The 20,016-nt window shown below is 52.0% G+C and overlaps 1 protein-coding gene across 1 annotated transcript; it reads left to right on the top strand.

The window, feature by feature from the left end:
* The first annotated feature begins 417 nt into the window (after nt 1-417).
* On the top strand, nt 418-18,113 carry mspo (M-spondin). Its single transcript, XM_089576833.1, has 4 exons — nt 418-651; nt 10,861-11,075; nt 12,091-12,490; nt 17,335-18,113. Exons 1-4 carry the CDS (start codon nt 450-452, stop codon nt 17,541-17,543), a joined length of 1,026 nt encoding a protein of 341 aa, XP_089432959.1. The 5' UTR covers nt 418-449; the 3' UTR covers nt 17,544-18,113.
* Nucleotides 18,114-20,016: the final 1,903 nt, after the last annotated feature.

The raw sequence follows: 20,016 nt of genomic DNA, 5'->3' as shown, positions 1-20,016 counted from the left end.
TACCTTCTATTCTTTTTTAACGATGGCCAGTGGCGCTAGTATTAGGGTAAAATGGGAGGAACAAATTTAGGAATTGTGAAACGGTTGATATGCAAAATTCTGCATACGGGCTTCCCCACATATCGAAAACACTAAATCTGTATAGCACGTATCGCCCTTCAAACACAAGCAACGCGTGAGCACCACTGGTGTGTTTTTTTCTCTCCTTGCTCCATTCATGGTGAGAAACCCCCAAGTCTTTGGACTTTGCGCTGCGAAGTGCGTGCTCATGCAACAAAGTAAAGAAGGTGTTGGCTCGGGTTGACTGTGAAGTGCGGGCAAGCCAGCTTGCGACGCGCTGCAAGCTGGCTTGGAGCCGGCGTCGCAGGAAGCGGCCGGAGCGCCGCCCGCTCAAGGGTGTATATAAAGGGCCGCGGCCTGGCCGCCGAAGGCCGACAGAGGGGGCGACCATGGCACGCGTAGCTCCACTGCTGAAGCGGCCCTCGCTCCTGCTGCTGCTGCTGCTGCTCCTCTGGCCGCCGTCCCACGCATCGCCCGCCTGCCAGGGCCTGGCCCAGTACCGGCTCACGCTGGTCACCGCATGGACGGCCGGCCGCTTCCCGAAGCACTACCCGAAGTGGAGGCCGCCCGCACAGTGGTCCCAGCTCTTCGGTGAGTACACATACGCCTTTGCCTGCAGGGGACGCGCCTCAGCTCACGTCCCAGCAGTTGTCCTTTCAGTGATGGACCTGTCCGTGAGCTGCCAAAGGAGGAGCTGCGGCAGCTTTTCGTTTGCGCATGTAAACGCCGGCCGCAAGCGCAGTTAGCTCCACAGGACTGCTTTCAGGTGAATGCTAGTTACGGTCCTCTAGAACAATTTTTTTTTTTTTAACCCGGACCTTTCCTACTAGCCATTTGCACGCGCGAAAGAAGTGCAAGGCGAGTGCAAAGTGAACTCCGAATCTCCGGAGTGTCTCTACGTTCGCGCGGATAATATGCGGAAAGCCGAGACACAGCATAGTTCTGGCGTAGTATGGTCACCCAACGTAGTTCTTCACCATGTTGGTCTTAAGTGTGTGAGACGATTGCTATCGCGAACAATACGAAACCGTTCCATTCCAAAGCGCGATCACAAATGTTGTAGTGGTTTTTATTTTGCATTGAATATGGAAGATAATAGAATTTTTTCTACCCCGGCATCTGCTATCGCTACAGGAAGCACCTGAGCTGGGGTAGCGGAAATAAAGGATAGCAGGCAGAGTGTAGAAGTGAAAAGAAAGAGGGAAGGGGATAGTAGAAAGGACAGGGGGAGGAGTACACTGACAATAGATCTATTTACATATATACATAATAAATATAAATATATACAGGTCGCACGCGCGTGTAGGTCTGGTATAACAGGTTACAAATCATCAAGTGGGAGTTTTGTACGCTGCAGGAGGGTTTGGCTGCACAGTATAGATGCTATGGCGCATAAAGGCTGCGCCTATGCGACGCGTCGGAACATTGCACAGTGACACGCCAGACACCCTTGCGCGAACGCGCACTTTATCCCACTGCAGTAGCTCTATATCGTTGCCTGCTGGGCACGAGATCGCAAGCTCGTCTTTCTTCCGGTGCCCCCTTACATCTGTACCTGCCCGGACGGAGGATCATAGTGCGTCGCTAAGGCAGTGGGGTGTAATTGTAGTGGAATGGCCTCCCGAGGATAATGAAGTACGTAGAAGCAATTTAGTTACATCGAAATAACGCCTGTGACGAAAAAATCCTGGTTGTTTGTGTCATAACGAGGCCAAAGTGCAATTGAGAATAATTGATGTAGACGTGTGGGCTAGTTGGGGTCTTTGTAAAAAATATACGGCCCAAGGGTATTGCTTGCTTCTGGACCATGCAGCGTGGCTCATTTTATGTCGTCACCATTCCAAATCTCTTGAAGGAGAGAGGAACTCCGCACTTCACACCTCCGAAAAGCTTCGGGCTTCCAGCCTGGCACGTAGCCAGGACTTTTTTTTCGGGAGGAGCCCGAAGTAAAATCTTATATTGGAAAGATGGAAAGAGGGGAGGGGGGAGCAAGCCCAACAAGTTCACTGCGAAGAGATTTGTGTGTGTGTGTGTGTGTGGGGGGGGGGGGGTGTTGAGCTCGATTTCATAGAGGGATGGGGCCGGCGGGGTCCCTCGGGCGCCCTCCTTGAATAGTGCCTGATGGAGTTGCAGCCTTTGGTCTCACACGTCGACGCCAGAATTTTGCGGAATGACCCTACTACTGCTATCGCAGTAAAAGAAACGAAACGAAGCAGGAAAGCAATTCGAGTAGTCGCAGACCCCCAATGCGAGGTTGTCATTTCCGACTGGCGTTTCGCTTGCGAGAGCTTAAGTCTTCTGATGTCCTCATCATCATCAGCCTGACTACGCCCACTGCAGGGCAAAGGCCTCTCCCATGTCTCTCCAATTAACACTGTCCTTTGCCAGTTGCGGCCACCGTATCCCCGCAAACTTCTTATTCTCATCCGCCCACCTAACTTTCTGCCGTCCCCTGCTACGTTTGCCTTCTCTTGGAATCCACTCCGTTACAATCCACTCCGTTTAAACAATACAATCAATCCACTCCGTTACCTTTAAGGACCAGCTGTTATCTTGCCCTACCCAAGCCCATTTCTTCCTCTTGATTTCGATTAGGATGTCATTAACCCGCGTTTGTTCCCTCACCCACTCCACCCGCTTCCGATCTCTTAGCGTTGCATCTATCATTTTTCCTTCCATAGCTCGCTGCGTTGTCCTTAACGTAAGCTGAACCCTCTTTGTTAGCCTCCACGTTTCTGCCTCGCAGGTGAGCACCGGTAAGATACAGCTGTTGTATACTTTTCTCTTGAGGGATATTGGCAAACTGCCATTCATGATCTGAGAGAACCGGCCATATGCCCTGCACTCCATTCTTATTCCTTTAGCTATTTCCCTATAATGATCCGGATCAGCGGTCACTACCTGCCCTAAGTAGACATATTCTCTTGCTACTTCCCTTGCTACTTCTCTTGCTGTTCCCTTGATAGACTGTTGAACATTACTTTGGTTTTCTGCATATTAATTTTAGTCCCATCGTTCTGCTCTGCCTGTCTAACTCATTGATCATGCTTTGCAGCTCATGCCCTGAGTGACTTAGCAAGGCAATGTCATCAGCGAATCGCAAATTACTGAGGTATTCTTCAATAACTCTTATCCCCAAGTGTTCCCATTTCAGGCCCCGGAATATCTCCTGTAAACAGGCGGTGAATAGCATTGGCGAGATCGAGTATCCCTGCCTGACACCTTTCCTTATTGGAATTTTAGTTTCCAATGGCGTCCTGTCCGTAAAAAGAGATTTTTAGCACCCTCTGCTGCGCCACAGGTCTGACCGCCGCCTTGGTCAGTTGCTACGGGGGACGTAAATTGTTATATCGAGGGGAGGAAACGCAGGCCCAACAAGAGCACTGCTAAAAGAATTTGACGAGGGAGGAATGATCTCGATTTCGAGAGATGTGGGAGGGGGGGAGTCCCCTTCGGGTCACCCCCATGGATGCATGCCTGCTTCTGGCTGTGATATAGTAACATGTAAACCCCTTGGGCTGTACACTTCCGACAAAGGCTGTCCATCTTAAGTAGCCACAGCGTGACAACCTCAAGAAAGAGGAAGATGAATATGCACACCAGTGTTTTATCATTGTTTTATTGGCGCGGTACGTGTAGCTGCCGTGCACTACTCGACATTCACACTCCCCCTCATTCAGATCCGATGATCGAGCTCGGCTATCTCGTCGCTGCGTTGTGAAATTTCTCATTTAACTTTTTCAGCGGAAAAGAATCCCTCACTTGATTTGAACCACTAGGTGGCAAAAGAGTTCAGGAAACGAACGAACGCATCCGTTTCTATTTCTTTGGCGCAAGGTTTCACAATACATGAATTACCGATTGGCCTAAGGTTCTGCGAATCTACGAAACGCAATTTGCCCCACGCGTCTTGAACGGTGCAGAATATGCCTAGTACTCTTCTGAAGGCTGCACAGGTGACAAGTGGTTTCGTGTTGAGGGTAGTGCACACGTTGTTCACGTTACAGCACCCTGGAAAAAGCGCGTAGCAAAAAGCAGTAAAGTTATTGTGAAGGCGAAGGCCAGCAGGTTGATGTCGACTGACCAACGCTAGTTAGTGGCGGCGCGTACCAGGGGTGATTACTGAAGAAATTGCGAAAAAAAAACGGATATCCGCCTTTTCTGTGCATTTGCACATGCGTCCTACACGTCCGACAAAACGCTTTAGGTTGGGTACGAGGAAATGGGCATTGCCTGCAATCAAATTTTGCTTAATTAAAGTTTGGTTCGAGACGATTGCGCATTTTTTTATTCGTAAGACTGCTCAGGCAAGGGAATGCACACACTGAAGTGGAGACGTCCGATTTTCGGTTCGGACCGAAGAACACCGATAAGCATGCTTCGGCAAAAAAAGAACAAAAAATGAAATCGGCTCAAATCGAACTACGGTTGCTCGGCACTTTTCCTCACGACAAAAACTGTTATTGGCCAAGTGCTACTTTATCGGGTGGCAGGTTCGTCAAAAAGCAAGAACCCGACCTACGTCAGACACTTCCGCGGTGAGATGCAGAGCTGTATAACGGCTGCACAGCAAACGAGAGATTTTGCAGAAGCCGGGGGCCATCTATACCAAAAGCCTCCGCTGGAGGAACTCAAGTCAGAGTTTCTGCTTGATGGTCAGCGCATTTCAAGATTCTTTTTCCTTTTAATTCTCCGTGGAAGCGCCAGTGCTACACGAAAAACTGCCGCTTGTTACGACAAGTGAAACAAAAACCCTCTCCGAGTGATGAGCGCTTAAAATGATCTCTGCGAAAACGTGTGTTCATCTTCATCGCTTTATCGCTTTTCTTTTGTTTCGCTCGCTGTTTTCGTTGTTTCCAATCGGTCATTGCAACTTTTTGAATTCTACATCCGCCGGTGTCCAATGACCGCCTAAAACAGCCGCTGATTCTCCTTTAAGGTAAATGTGGAGTGTAACCATCAACTTCCCTTTACTCGTGCCATTTTGTTGACTCCAGGAACTGGCCGGTAACAACTAAAAGGAGAGCGCAGCGTGCTCGAAATGCTGACCTAAGCATTCGGCTTAGGCGCGTCTTTCTTACGCGAAAATGGTGTGCGCCGGCAGTTTAAGGCCATTTTACTTCCATCATGAATGCCCGTAAAATTTAATTACCACTTCGAACGCTGGACTTGCGCACTTCCAACAAGTTTACCGGGGCTTCTGTGACTCTTTATCACACTTGTATGAGCGTGCACGATACGGCACGTAATATATGTGCCAAAAGCAACTGGGCAACGGGGTCCGCTTCTTAGCCGTGTAGTGTAGCCCTTATCGGCAAAGACGGTAGCAGTCACCAGCACATGCCCTTAACGCTACCCATCAGAAAGTAGGCTACGAACTTTTTGGTAGATTTTTAGGCAGCCTTTGTAAATGCCACCACACCATCTGTTACCATAGCTTCATCCACGATGCCGAAAGTGTGTGCCGCGAACCAGGGAGGAGGAAGATGAGGAGGAAAAAAACAATTGTTGAGGCCAGTATCAGGGTACCATGAAAAGTGCGCATGAATGCTCCGCTAGGCCCTGTTGGCCATCCGCCGAGCACCAGGCTCTTTGCATGGGGCTGCAGATAACATGGCTGTTTTGACACGGCCGCTAGCCTATACTATTGCGAAATCTGAAATCTCCTGAGATACGCTTGTTCTGAAATCACCGACAGCCGCGAATTCTTTTAAGGAAGGGCCTGCATCGCACACGCTTGCGCAATGCTTCACTAAAGCCACGTATCGTTTTGGAAAGCAGGGCTTCTATAGTTTTATTGAGTCGGCCCAAAATTTCCGGAAAGGCGATCGCTAGTGCTGCTTAAAAAAAAAAAAAAAAGCATGAATTATTCTTTTAAGATTCCCTTAGAGGAATGGAACAGGGGTAAGGTTTGGTTTGCCCATGTAAAAAGGAAGGCTTGCTTTTGAATGTGAACGCATGAGATTCAGTTTGTGGCCAATGCCTGCCTGTCTTGACTACGTCCGTGAGGCTTGTGGGGAGTGTGCCTCCTGAGCGACTCGAGCGCACGGCTGCTGCTGCTGCTTTGCTCATTGAGATCCCCTCGTGAGGTGTCTGCGAGCGGAATGCGGGCGGCACGCTCCTAGTCCTCCTTCGAAAGGGCAGCTCTTCCGGAAACAGCTGTCAGTAACCCTTCCTTCCGCTCTTCCCGCACGACCTGGGGTGACCATTGCTCATTCTGTGTGACGTTTGGGGCGTTGTTTCAGCGAGAGGTTGCCAGCAGCAGAAGGGTGCGTATAGTGTTTGCCTCTCGGTGCCCCGGCCTTTGCCGGGGGACCAAGAACGCGGGAATGCTCTAGTCCAGGCCCGAACGGAGTCCTATCGGCCGCCTGTGCGTCGCTGACGCTCCAGATTAGGGAGGGCCTGATTTGGCTGGTTCTCCGTCACCGCCGGTCACTGCCAGTGGCGACGAGCTATGGGCCATCGGCGTGCGACCTGTGTCGTCAAGATGTGCTCTGCGCATTCCCCATCCTCCTTCATGTTGTGTCGCGCGGCCATACTCAGGCCGCGTGCGGCGAGCGAGCGCCCTTAGCTGCGCCATCACGCGTGTATAGTCCTTGCGTTCGGATGCTGCGACAGGGCTAGCGGTTGTACAGAGATCTGGGGATTAGTGCAGTGTTTAGTAATACAGCTTGCTGTGTAATAAACACTTGTGCTCTTGATTAATTGCGCCTTCCTTCCTTCGGATCGAGAGCGCAGGCGCGCGGTCAACGCTGGTTGTGCCTTGAGCTTGCTCTGGCTTGAACTGCGTTGATAACTCTGCCTGGTTCGTGCGCTGCGCATACCTTTCGCTTTACCCGTAAGATGTTTTGTGCAGAGAAATGATAATATTAAACGTGCAAAATCAGCAGTGATGTGACGGTGCGGTGACGGAACATCATGCCCGGCCGTTTGTAGGTTTCCAGACGCTATGTAAACATCACTCTGCACGAACAAGCTTTCAGTCACACTGACTTCGCAACTAAGTATATACGTTCATGCGATGTCTGTGTTGCCCTGCGGCCAAGTAAATGTTGAGCAAATCGCCCTTCCGCTGTTTGTTCGTCCAGTCATCATTTCGCGCTCGAAACGCTACTGCGAGCAGGGTGTTTTTCTGTGGCAAAAAAAAGTAAAAAAAGCCGGGATTCATTGTCCGAAGACGCAGCCTTTGTGCGCTTATTGTGGTGCCTCCGCTATCGTGCCGATTGCTTTTCAAGTGTTTCCGTAATCTCTCGATGGAGTCAGCGCTTCCGTGTCCCTTCCTATTGTATACACACATATGTGCACGTGGTCCCAATAGCGAGACACATGCCCGCACGCGCTTTTAAGGTTAAAAGAGGACACTCTGCAAGCGTCCATGCGAACGTCCACAGCATGCAACTGTCCGTGTCTCTCTTTCTTGTGGAAGTCTGCTGCTCGTCGCCGAGCTACAATAGTCTCCGAACTATTTCTCCATTCTCCTCCAACCTAGCCTCCCATTCGGAAACAGTCAGGCCTTCGCGGGCAGGGCAAATGTTCGGGTGATACTTCCGGAGTAGGGCGCAGTCAAAGCTTACAGCGGCCGGTGCCCCCGGAGCGGCAACATTCATGCCAGCTGAAGAGAAAAAATTATCTCAAAATTCGGGAATTTCGATGTTTGTCGACTGGTTATTGCAATACTTTACAGTTATAACTGTATCACTCTGAACAATAAAGAAGTAAAAGGGAGAGAGAGAAAACTTTATTACAACAGGAATTCGGGGCACGCCCCAGGGTCCCCGCACGACCCCACTCCACTCAAGTGTTTATGTTCCTGAGGTCCATAACACTGGCAGCCCGGCCGGTGGCGATGGTCTGCACGGCCGGGTCCTCCGAGCGCAGCAGGGTCTCCTAGTCCTCCCAGGTCTTGAGGTTCTCTAGGTCCCGCGGGGGAGGGTCCGCCGGGCAGAGGGAAAGGATGTGGAGGGAAGAAGCGAAGGGTTCTGGGCATAGGGCGCATGCCGGAGTAGGGAAGGAGGGATGATAGTGGGCTAGGGTAAGGGGCGAGGGGAGAGTGTGTGTCTGTAATCTGCGCCAGAGTGTTGCGTGTCTGTTATCTAGGGAGGGGTGGGGCGGAGGGTAGAGCTGGCGTGAGGCTCTGTATACCTGGGTCAGCTCACTGAATGAGTGCATGCGCTCCTTCGTGAATCCCGCATCCCAGGCCACCTGAGCCCGGTTTAAAGAACCTCGGGCTAAAAGGTTGGCGGCCTCGTTTCCAGGATTCCTGGAGTGCGCAGGCACCCATATCAGCTCCACTTGGCGGGGCGGGGGTGCATCGGGCGAGTCCAGTATGCCAAAAGCAGGGACATGGATTCGGCCTCGAGCAAAATTTAGAATCGCAGTTTTTGAATCACTGAAAATGTACCGGGCTTCCGTGCGGGTGAAAAGGGAAGCAACTTGTCCTCTAGCGACAGCTTACCCCCTTTTTACTCCCATATAGGCGTATTCGTGTTTGCAGTGTACAGGACTTCCTTCCAAATAGACGGCCGTCACCGTCGTAACCGAAAACTGTCGCCGCGTTCACCTGTCAGCAAATGAAAGCGCTATGCAAGTGAGTGGGCAAAGAGTGGGCTTTTTCGACAGTATACGCCCCGCGCGGTTCAGGTGGGAGTGTTTTCGCACAAAACTTGAACTGGAAACTCGCGGCACAGATATGGCAGCAGAACCATAGGCGCCGACTGCGTTGGGGGGGGGCTTGAGATTCTCCCTCACTTCCCTGAGATTGAACGACGTGGTGGGGAGCAGTATGCCTGTTTTCGTACGGTTTCGGACAGATCGACTAATGAACTACAGCTGCCTAAAAGTTGGAAGAACGTCACAGCCTCAAACTGCCCTTTGTCTCGCGCCAGCAAAGGAGAAGGATGACAACACTAAGAGTTTTAAATTCAGCTCACCATCAAGAGATCCCACTGGCAGCGGAAGCTTTCTGTACGTCTCCTATTCCAGCTCTCTAGGCGGAATCAAATGAATGGCCGCTTGATAAGCGCGGGTTTTTCTTTGGTGCACAGTCTTTTCTTAGAATTCGAACCCTCCCCGAACACCCAAAATATGTCTTGACCCGAAACATCTACTATGAATGTGCCTTTCAAAATAAGCCGTCTAGAACTCTGCATTTTGTTTTTCGCACGAAGAGCGCATCAAAACACTAGTTTTGCTGTCTTTTCCCCCGTTCCTGAAGATCAGCAAAGGCTTGCTCCGGGGGACGAGGCACACATACTGTGCAACCTGACTTTGACAAAATATGACAAGTAAGTTGTCGCTGCAAATGTTATTCAACAGGAACTGATGGGCCTCGCGGCATTACAACAGTTTCTTTACGTATGGATCACAAAGCCCTGATCATGTTGGCTGCGCTGCCGTAATATATTCGCTGGACTAGAGACAAATAAAACTTCTTTACGTATATAGCCTCTTCGCCTGTGTATATCTCCTGCCAAGGAGCGTGTGGGGGGAGGGAAGGAAAACGAATGAGGAAAGATAATGCTATTTGCCCCCCCCCCCCCCCCCCCCGCAGACTGAAAACTCGGTGCCTATGAGTTGCTCCGAAAAGCTCGAGTTTTCTTCATCCTAGTTTGGATGCATGTTAAGCATTGTACTATTCGCACGATTCTTCGGAAAATGTAAGCGATGTGACGCAGTAAGCCTGAAAATTAATTTTGCAACCCATGATAAGCGTTTAAGTCGTACCCCGTCATTACTGAGAATTTTTCTGGGGACCAAACTTTCGGGACCAAATTCTGGGGACCAAATTTTCGCAACGTTGAAAGCCACTTCCAGCAGCTGTCAGCCGCCAGGGTGTGATGAACAGCCACGAGGCGCCATCACTCGTCTCATGAGCCGCTGTGCTTCAGACTGCGCTGCATTTTTGTGAAGATGATGGCGGCCAGGGTAATGCACTTGGAGCTGCATAAGTTTTGTTGAATTTCCGCTTCACTATACGTCACTCTGCACAGAAACAGACCTTTGTAGCATTTTTTTAAATGTATATTATTGCTTTTAATCGCGATTCATCACTATAGCGATTCGCTTTGAACCGGTTTGCTGCGGAACCAAAGAGCCCATATAACAACGGGGCACAACTATACATCCGATGCAGTGCCTCGATGTCGCGTCATTCATGTGGGTCCACGTTCGCAGAACATCGCGCACGTAAGAGCGCTATGTGATTAACCGGTGCGCCGCCCGGTCGCGACAGCGAACCGGACAGTAACTAAATCACGGCAGCCTGGTAGATGCCAATCCCGAGCACCTCTCACTCTAGGGAACCTTCGAGAATCTCGGCCCGGACTCGATTCGCTGCACCCGCTAACCCTCTTTCAGCCTCCGGCACCTTCGCCTCGTGGCACTGGTAATCGCACAAAGAGGGAGGTGTCGCAGACAGCGGGATGCGTGCCGGGCAGCGCGCGTCATCGCGGCGGCGTCCTTGGCAATGCCCCGCCGGCGATGACAGCGGTCGCGCGCGCTCCGGGCCGAGGCCGCCCACGGCCAGATGGCCTCCATCGCGGCGGCCACAACGGGTGAGCCCGCCAATGAGTGCGCTTCTCTCCGTGTTTCAGCAAGCACACGATTACATAACGGTTGTTTCGGTACCAAATGGAGAAAAAAAAAAGAGTAGATGACTCAATCGGATTCGATGGGGCATGCGATCAGTCAGGGACTCCGTATGGTCAAGACTGGAATCGCCCTTGGCTTGTTAACGGTGTCGTGTTTTGTTGTGTCTGGAGTATATATGACACCGTGCGCTCGCTTTCTGGTCGAATGCAGGCGTGAGCCACAACGCCAGCGTGCACGTGTGGCACGAGGGCCGCGCGGCCAGCGAGGGTGTGCGCCAGTTCGCCGAGCACGGGCGCGTGGGCCGGCTGAGCGGCCTGCTGGCGCAGGGCTTCGGCGGCGTGCTCGACGTCTTCCACGGGCCGGCTATCGCCAAGGGCAGCGGCACCTCCAGCGCCGCCTTCTTCGCCGACGGGCGCCACTCCAGGGTCAGCGCACTTCAGTGCTCGCGTTAACTCCACGCACCTAATCGCGGGATTCCGTTTGTGATAACGTTGGCATATTCTATGGTCGTTTTGCCACGCTTTGCGGCAAAGTCTGCCCAGCTCGTCAACAATAAAACAAACGCATAAAAATATACTAAACCACGCTTTTCAGGAGGACACAGGGGCGCAATAAAAGACACGGACAGATAAGTAGACAGGGACGAGCGCTTGTCCCTGTCTACTTCTCTGTCCGTGTCTTTTATTGCGCCCCTGTGTCCTCCTGAAAAGTTATGAACCAATACGCCCAAATACAAGTACTTCTGACTAAACCACGCGCCCCGAAATACAGCGAGACGCCGCAAGAAAGAGCGCAAATGGCATATCGGCGTATCGACTGCAAGCCAATAACAAAATTTACTATTGCCGAAGTAATCACGCAGGTGTCATTGCAAAAGTATGATATATAATGGATCACAATCTGCCGAAGAACCTTGCGCAAACTTGCGGGAGTCTGAGAGAACGCGAGTCGTTAAAAAAATTTCGGTTCTCAAATTTTCTCAGCACCGCACAAAGTTCGGCGCGTGTGCTCCTCAGGAGACAGGCTTTGTTCACGACAATGACGCATTCACACACTAAGAGGTTATCGAAAAGGAATAGCGGGGCGCCAGTGCGCATGTGCAGAGCAATAACGCCCCTCGGGTTACTGTCCTGCTCATGCGCACTGGCACCCCACTATTCCCCTAGCCTCCTAATTAATCGATAGGGTCCACCTACTCTAAAACTTCCTAAGGACTTCTAGGGGCGCTCGATAGCCGCACAGCATGACCTAGAAGCAAACCCCTCTGGCTCTATACTCCTGTCAAAGGCTTTCCAATAAGCGCCCATTGGGCGTCGCCATATAGCTCGCCGGATTGTTGTGTGCGCCTGGCACTAGCAAGGCCGAAGCGGCCTATTTTCCAACGATTCTGTCTGGCGGCGTCAGAGGAGTCGTAAGTGGCAACCGCGGCTCTCTTCGCAGGTGTCGGCCATGTCGCGGCTGGTGCCCAGCCCGGACTGGTTCGTAGGAGTCGACGGCCTCGAGCTGTGTGAGGGCGGCCGCTGGCGAGATCTGGTGCTGGTGGACGCGCAGCCACTCGATGCCGGCACCGACCGCGGCCTAACGTTCACAGCGCCGCGGTGGCCCGCCCAGCCGGCCGAGAACGTGTCGCGCATCACTCCCCGCTTGCCCGACCACCCGGCCTCCTCGTTCCACTACGCGCACCTCGAACGGCTGCCGCGCATCGGCGTGTTCCAGTTCCGCAAGCTGCGCGAGTACGCCACGCAGGGGGACCTCCTGGCCGACCAGCCGACGGCGCCCGCAGAGGCCGCGCCTACCGCCGAGCCCGGCACCACGAGCACGAGGCCGCCCGAGGGCCACGGTAAAATTCCACGCTCTGAACTGCGGCACCCGCTCGCCCGTCGCAGAGCCGAGTAAACAGTGCGAATAGTATGCAAAGACCCAATACACGTATGCCTTTTTGACCCAACTATGTCCAGACGGAAAGTCACCGAAATGGCGTGCGCAAATGAAGCAAGTCTTGCTCACTGTTTGTGCATGACCTGCCCTCCCCTCCATTATACCGAGGAGAAGCACTAGAGGGCACAGCCAGTGCGTAGTACGTGAGAGGCGCAATGATTTTGGAGCCATCCACTACGGTGCCTCTTCCTTCTCTTTCTTCCTTCTATCACTTCCGCCTTCATCCCTTCCCCTCAAGGCGCGGTTGGTGCGCCCACCGAGTAGTAAAGGCAGTTACTGCGTCTTTCCTCAAAGACTAATTGAGTTTGAGCCGAATTGCTCCTCTCGGCCAATAAGAAACAGACTCGAGTAGGTTCACTTTTAAAGAGGCTCAAGAGAAATTCTAAACTAGGCAAGATAGATTAATCGATCCCTCGGGAACACTATCGACGTTTTTTTCTGTGCAGAAAGGTGGCTGCGTTGCTGAGAGATCCGCCAGTGGAAGTCCCTAAATCATTCCACATTCAAACCGCCCGCTACAAATGAGCACAGCTACGTCATTTCCGTGACGAATTTGCGATGGAGCTCTGCAGCCAACCAGAGGCGCTACTTTCAAAGACTAGAAATGCGGCCGGAAACAGCTAGGAACTAGAATGCCGGCCGAGTCAACCGTCACGGCGGCAAGGTACAAGTCACAGGCCGCCTCAGCCCGTAGAGAACGAGCACTCGAAAGGAAGGCGCTAAAATGCGGCCTTGCGTACCGGCGACTCACGTACTGCATGCATGATGACCCCGTAGAGAAACTTTTTTTAATGCGATATAGGTACATGAAGGCGAAAATTAGCTTTCCGGCGGCTCCGACGTCTGTGTAAAGTCTCCACCTGCTGGGTGGTGTTCAGGGGGATTTGCCTCTAACTGCCACCTGTCACCCGTCCCCCTCTCCACTTCTAGGGGAGAGGAAGGAGACGTTGGACGAAGAATGACTCGGCAGAAATGCAAATGACTAAGAAGAAAATGACTCGGACAAAAACAGACCTCTACATGCGAAATATACCGCATAAAAGCTTCATTTTTTCACACATAGTTCGGGAGGCCGCTATGTGTGCAAAAATGAAACTTTCTGGAGCTACTCCTTCTAGCATTACTCAGGAAGAGCAGCCTGTGTCTCACAATTAAGCCCTATCAGTGGCTATGTTTGAAGCATCACTTGCCGCCAGTGCAGTGGTGCATCGCTCAACTGCTGCGCCACTGCGCCGGTATAGTGGTGTGAGGACTCGTCGCGATCTATGAATGTGACACATTTCGCGTAGATGCGTAGTCGGAATTGGAACAGAATCGAATTGAAATAGATTGAGGAGTGAAAGACGATAAGCTCAGAATTAGAATAGAATCAAAACTGGAATTATTGATTCACGAGTGAAAGAAGCACGCTGTATCATTTTCCCCGCATCAATCCAGTTGATCACCCTCATTATTTTTCTATAATGAATCAAATGAGAGGTGACTGTGTATGCATGTGGTACTTCTCAAATATTTTTCAGCACTTCTCAAAGCATACCCGCCTTTCAACTGCGCATAAAACATGGAAGACTAGGCGTTCGCATCGCGCTTCACACGTTGACAGCGTGCATGCATGCGTGTCTGCATGAGCGCGTACGAAAAAAAAAAAAAACTTTCAATTTCACAACGCAGCAGCTTGCACGAAGTAGCCGATCCGACGTCAGAAGTGAGAACGAAACAGCTTCACCGGCCGCGTATAGCAAGCGCAACAGAGCGCATTTGTCGTCGATAGCTTGCGGTGTCAAGTGCACAGAATGCGAGGCGAAAGATTCAGCGCTCGTTTTTTGCATCTAGCTTTTCTCTCCATCGTCTGTTTTGCGAAGTTTTAATTACGAGACTCTTTCGCATTCTTGGGTACGCTCGCCGCGCTGCTTTCCTTGTATTTCGGCGGTGACTGCCCATGGAAGGCGAAATAGCGTTCCTCGAAGAAAGCGCAGTCTATAGACACGCCACAGCCGCAGTTGTACGAATCCGTGAGCGGCGGCGACACGTGTACTTTGCTTTTGCAAAATTTTCTAGCTTATAAAAGCTAGATAATTTCGCAAAAGTTTTGGTAAAAATTACATATTTGCTATCACGTGACGGTAACCTATCTGTCTAGCCTAACTTCGTAGATGAAACCAGAGTGCATCAATTCCTCTGCTGGCGTTTCCGAAGACACTAGCTGCATGCTTCTGGATGACAAGAACCTCCGCAACAGCCCGGCCGCTCGCTGTTCCGCCATGGCGTCTGCTCCTAAATAGCTCCACAGCTCTTCTCGTTGTTGAGTTCTTTACTCAGGCAGCATTAGGAAATAGGGGCACTTGCAGCCATGCAAGGCAGGATATTAGGCGAAAAGAGAGAGACACACATTAAGCAATACAAATAAAGGTGGACGGATTAAAGTGGGCTTGTCAGTCCGGGCAAGTCTTCTTCAGTTGGCTGGGCCTCGGGCTAAGACGTCAGAGGAGGAGAGCAACGGGGCACACGGCAGTTGGGGACGCTGAGCAGTACACAGCATACCCAGCAGCTAAGAGCGGATGCATGGGAAGAAAAGGACGAGGCGAATGGAGATTAGAACAAAACTACAAACATGCACCGCCACAGGAAGTCGCTCACGGCTTCACATTTTAGAGTACCAGCATATATTATCTATAAACGAAGACAGAGACGAGAAAGAACAGCCGAGAGCGCTCGACTCAGCCCTTGTTTGTATGCGCGATATATCATGCACCTCAAGATACGACCAACTCTCCCACAATCAGAACGTCTGTACTTCAATCTATAGTACATCGAGCTCGCTCTCTTTTTTTTACGCTAGACTCCGGGCCCGAACAGTGCTCTGTAATGTTTCTTCTCGTGTGTTTACACGCGCTATCACGCAGTCTAAAACGCAACACTCGGTACTTCTGTTGGCTCGCGTGCCCGCCGACGCGTCCCTTGTCCCCTTCCACGTCATGCGATGTAAAGGTTTCGCACATTGAAGATATTGCATACTCTTCTTCCTGAAACCCTACAGCGCACCGTGAAACGGACGATATGACGAGGGCCCGCAGGTGACAGCCGCGCACTCCAAGAGTGCACAACTCCCGCGTTTTCTAACCCCGACTGCACCCCCGCTGGTCAGGCCGCCTCCTCGCGAACCAGGTCGCGTGGTGCAAACAGCTTCGTTGGCGGTGAGCTGCCTCGGCAAGCATACACGCGTTTGCTACGCCAATCAAGCGTCTCTGGCGTCACCACGGACAGGCGCCATCTTCAGCTGCCCAATCTTGCTTTATTTTTTTCAATGATGCCTTCGCCCGCATCGCCCCGGAGGCTCGGTCGTGATCAGCGCAGTCAAATTTTCGGCGAGCGGTGAAAACAAAGGCAGCGCGGGGCCAGCGCCAGCTCTTCAAATGGACAAATTGGAACTAGTTGTTCGCGACCCGACAGGCGTCACCGCGCGCCGACCCTGTCAAAGAGTTTGCTGACTGCGGAGCAGTCTCGGGCGAGCTGCCAAACTCCGCCGGGCCTTAAGTCAAACAACTCGAGCCACTTCTCTCGTTTGGTTCATTACGAGGCTGAAGGTTAGCCGGGTCAGTTCGTGCCAGCTTTCCAGAGGCGACGGGGAAAGTAACGCTTGACGCGTAAACGCCGAACGCTTCTTCGTCTTTCACTGGACACACCGACGTCGTGTGCGAAAGGAAATTGGCCGTGCCTGCTCTTTTGACCGCATCAGCCCTGATGTGACCGGCTTATTGTTCCAATGACAGCTTTTTAACGGGCGTTTCCCAACAAGAGGACTGTTCCGACGGGACATTACTCTCAGCCACAAGCGCGCGCAGAGGAGGTGAAGAGGGGGCCGGCTCCTTTTCGCCCACGTTCGTTTAGAAGGTGCTCCGCTTGTCAGCAGTTGCTTCAAAAGGCGTCCGCTTTATTCCCCACTTTTTAAGTGTAGGAAAAGTGGACGAAGGGTACTACCGGAACGTTTGCCACATCTCCGCACTGGGGAGCCCTAAGCTCGCATATATGGTCTCGGCAGATGCTGCCAGCCAATATGATGGAAGCTCAGAGTACGTTGACGCTAAAATGTTAATCCACAAGTTCTTATGAATCGACCCCGCTACTCCTGCGCCCGCGTCCTCCTTTCTCTCGTTTCCTATGTTTTTTATCCTTGACCCCACGTGTGGATGCTTTCAAGGTCGAATCCTTTCGAAATGCCTCGAAACATGACATGGAACGTTAACGATACACCTTTCCAGATCAATCTGGCACCTTCCAGCAGCAGTAACTTGGTGGCAGTTCAGCCTGGCCGCCTCCTTAGAGAGAGAGAGAGAGAGCGGCACTCATGCTTGCTCTTTCGCAACATCCAGTACAATAATCGTTGACCATGCACTGACTGAAAACATGAATGCCCCCAGCCGTACTCTGTACTGCTATATTGTGGGCGAAGAAAGCACAGTAACGTAAGGCCGTATCGGTATCGTCGGGTGGGCCGAGGCGCCATGTTTTTCAGGTCTTCAAGTCACTTCGCGTGTGACCGTTTTAGACCTGCTCCTAAACCGTCTGGAGCACCGGGACCTCGTTACCACAAGACTTAACAGCTCTTACGGTTGCACGCGAACCGCCCCGTAATATCACTAAGCACCTCTACGAACGAGTGCATTGTCCTGTCGTAGAAAAAGCCATTGCGCCATGAGTGTATGCAGGACTGCGGTACGAAGCGTGAATCCCGCGCGCCACGCGCAGGCTCTTCCTCGTGCCAAGTGTCCGGCTGGTCGGCGTGGTCTGCCTGCAGCAAGTCGTGCGGCCTGGGCCAGTCACGGCGCCGCCGGCGGATCCTGCGCTACCCTGGCAAGGGCGCCGCGCCCTGCCCGCCGCTGCACGAGCTGCGCTGGTGCGGCAGCGCCAGAGACTGCAGGAAGCCCAACACCTACTTCCGGTGGAATCGCCGCTGACGCGCCCGCCTCCATTTTGTCACACGTTTTGCCTTCGGAGGGCGGAAACCCCGAGCGCGATTTGTCGGGCGAACCGTAGTTGTGAAAATCTAGAAGCGGGCCTGCTTTGTCGCGCGCAGTTTACAAAAAAAGCTGAAGGAGAGCACAGCGAACCCTGGTAGTGCTAGACCCCGGGCCTACAGCAGGACGCCGCGCACTTGGAAGCGCTTCAGTCCAGCACATATATGAGAACCCGGCACAGTGAAGTAGTAGCCGTGCGGTGTCGTACCACCGATTCCAAGCCGGCAGGTTACGCTACTGTTAGGCTGCCGTTAGGCGACAGCGAGACGGCGTCTGTATGCCACCTGGTTCGCTTAGGCAGCCTGCAGGTAGCGAACAAAACTGTACTGTCGCTTGTGTCCGTTGATAGTCGAAGCAGGAATTGTAGTTTTTCCCTACTCGTTTTACAGACGACATATCCACTGCACAGACACGGGTACATTCTTCCTGGAAGCCAGATTGCGCCAGCTGCTGCAAGTTGCTGGACGACATGAAAGTGAATAATAAAAGTGGATGTGGTTGACGTTCGAATCACGCCTGGCGGACCATTCGCACGGATGCGATAAAACGCCATAGTTCGCTTGTGCGCCACCCATTCCTCCATGACAACGCACCTGCGCACGGCGAAGGCAGCTGGCCTCGAGCAGCAAGGACCGAGTCATTCAACGGTTCTGCTCGATATTCTGCATTCGCAGCCATTTTAGGCGCTCTCATATACTAACGGAGCGCATGCATATTACAGAAAGGGTAAAACCGTTAATATGATACTGAACTATAATTGATGCATATTTAATGAGGTGTGACTGCTTAACACGCTAACGACGCACGGAGTAAGGCGACAAGAACTCAACGCTAACAACTGGATTTTATTTGTGTCGTCATCATCATCACCAGCCTGACTTTCCCATGTCTCCCCCATTAACCCTGTCCTTTGACAGCTGCGGCCATCCTCAGCTGCGGCCACCGTATACCCGCAAGCTTATTAATCGCATCCGCCCATCTTACTTTTTGCCGCCACCAGCTACGCTTGCCTTCTCTTGGAATCCACTCCGTTACCCTGAAGGCTCATCGCTTATCTTGCCTTCGTATTACATGCCCAGCCCAAGCCCACTTCTTCCTCTTGATTTCAACTAGGATGTCATTAACCCGCGTTCGTTCCTGCACCCACTCTGCCTGCTTCCGGTCTCTTAACGTTACATCTATCATTTTTCTCTCCATAGCTCGCCGCGTTAATTGACCTTAACTTAAGCTGAACCCTTTCATTAGCATCCACCCTTCTGCCCCATAGTTGAGTACCAGTAAGATACAGCTGTTGTATACTTTTCTCTTGAGGGATATTGGTTTGGTTTATTGGGGTTTAACGTCCCAAAGCGACTGAGGCTATGAGAGACGCCGTAGTGAAGGGCTCCGGAAATTTCGACCACCTGGGGTTCTTTAACGTGCACTGACATCGCACAGCACACGGGCCTCAAGAATTTCGCCTTCAAGAAATTCAGCAGCCGCGGCCGGGATCGAACCCGCGTCTTTCGGGTCAGCAGCCGAGCGCCGTAACCACTGAGCCACCGTGGCGGGGTGAGGGATATTGGTAAGCAGCCATTCATGATCTGAGAGAACCTGCGTCATATGCGCTCCACTCCATTCTTATTCTTCTAGTTTTTTTCCCTCTCATGATCCAGATCAGTGGTCACTTCCTTACCACTTCCAGCACCTCGCTACCAATTGTGAACTGCTGTTCCCTTGCGAGACTGCTGAACATTACTGTGGTTTTCTGCATGATAACTTTTAGAACTACCGCTCTGCCGTCTAACTCGTTGATCATGCTTTGCAGTTAATCTCCTGAGTTAACGGTTAATTCGTTTTTACCTGTCAAAACAAAACTGTGCATGCGAAAGAGAGACGCCGTAGTGGAGTGGAGGGAGGGTTTGGCTGGGCTGGCTTAAGTTTTGCCACCGCAGAATGCGTACGTCACTCTTCTGTCGCAGGCAATTATCGCATTTATCGTACCCCATGAAAGCTAAATTTGTTCAAAGCCACTTTCACAAGACAAATCACAACATACCGCTGGCTTCACCCAGGAACCAGGATGAATCTCCTCGAATCTCGGTTCTAACCGCGCGGGATTCCCCGCACGGTAGTACCAGCACCGAGCATCAACATCGGCTATCACAGCTGCTTAATCTCACGAATTCTGCAACTGCGCCGCGGTGGCTTAGTGGTTAAGGCGCTAGCCTACTGCGCCGGAGTACCCGGGTTCGAACCCAACCGCGGCGACCACGTATCAATGCAAAAGGCGCCCGTGTGCTGAGTGACGTCAGTGCACGTTAACGATCCCCAGGTGGTCGCAATTATTCCGGAGCCCTCCACTATGGCACCTCTTTCTTCATCCCTTCCCTCACGGCGTGGTTCACGTGTCCACCGCGAAGTGAGACAATTA

Source organism: Amblyomma mixtum, chromosome 3, assembly GCF_055824585.1.
Source record: "Amblyomma mixtum isolate Tamu chromosome 3, ASM5582458v1, whole genome shotgun sequence".
NCBI lineage: Eukaryota > Metazoa > Arthropoda > Arachnida > Ixodida > Ixodidae > Amblyomma > Amblyomma mixtum.
This window is presented reverse-complemented; position numbering and strand designations above follow the sequence as displayed.

Excerpts from the sequence above, each read along its gene's own strand:
- mspo (XM_089576833.1), top strand. The coding sequence starts at position 450 with ATGGCACGCGTAGCTCCACTGCTGAAGCGGCCCTCGCTCCTGCTGCTG. Across the intron at positions 652-10,860 it reads ACAGTGGTCCCAGCTCTTCG|GCGTGAGCCACAACGCCAGC; the intron begins GTGAGTACACAT and ends GGTCGAATGCAG. Across the intron at positions 11,076-12,090 it reads CCGACGGGCGCCACTCCAGG|GTGTCGGCCATGTCGCGGCT; the intron begins GTCAGCGCACTT and ends CTCTCTTCGCAG.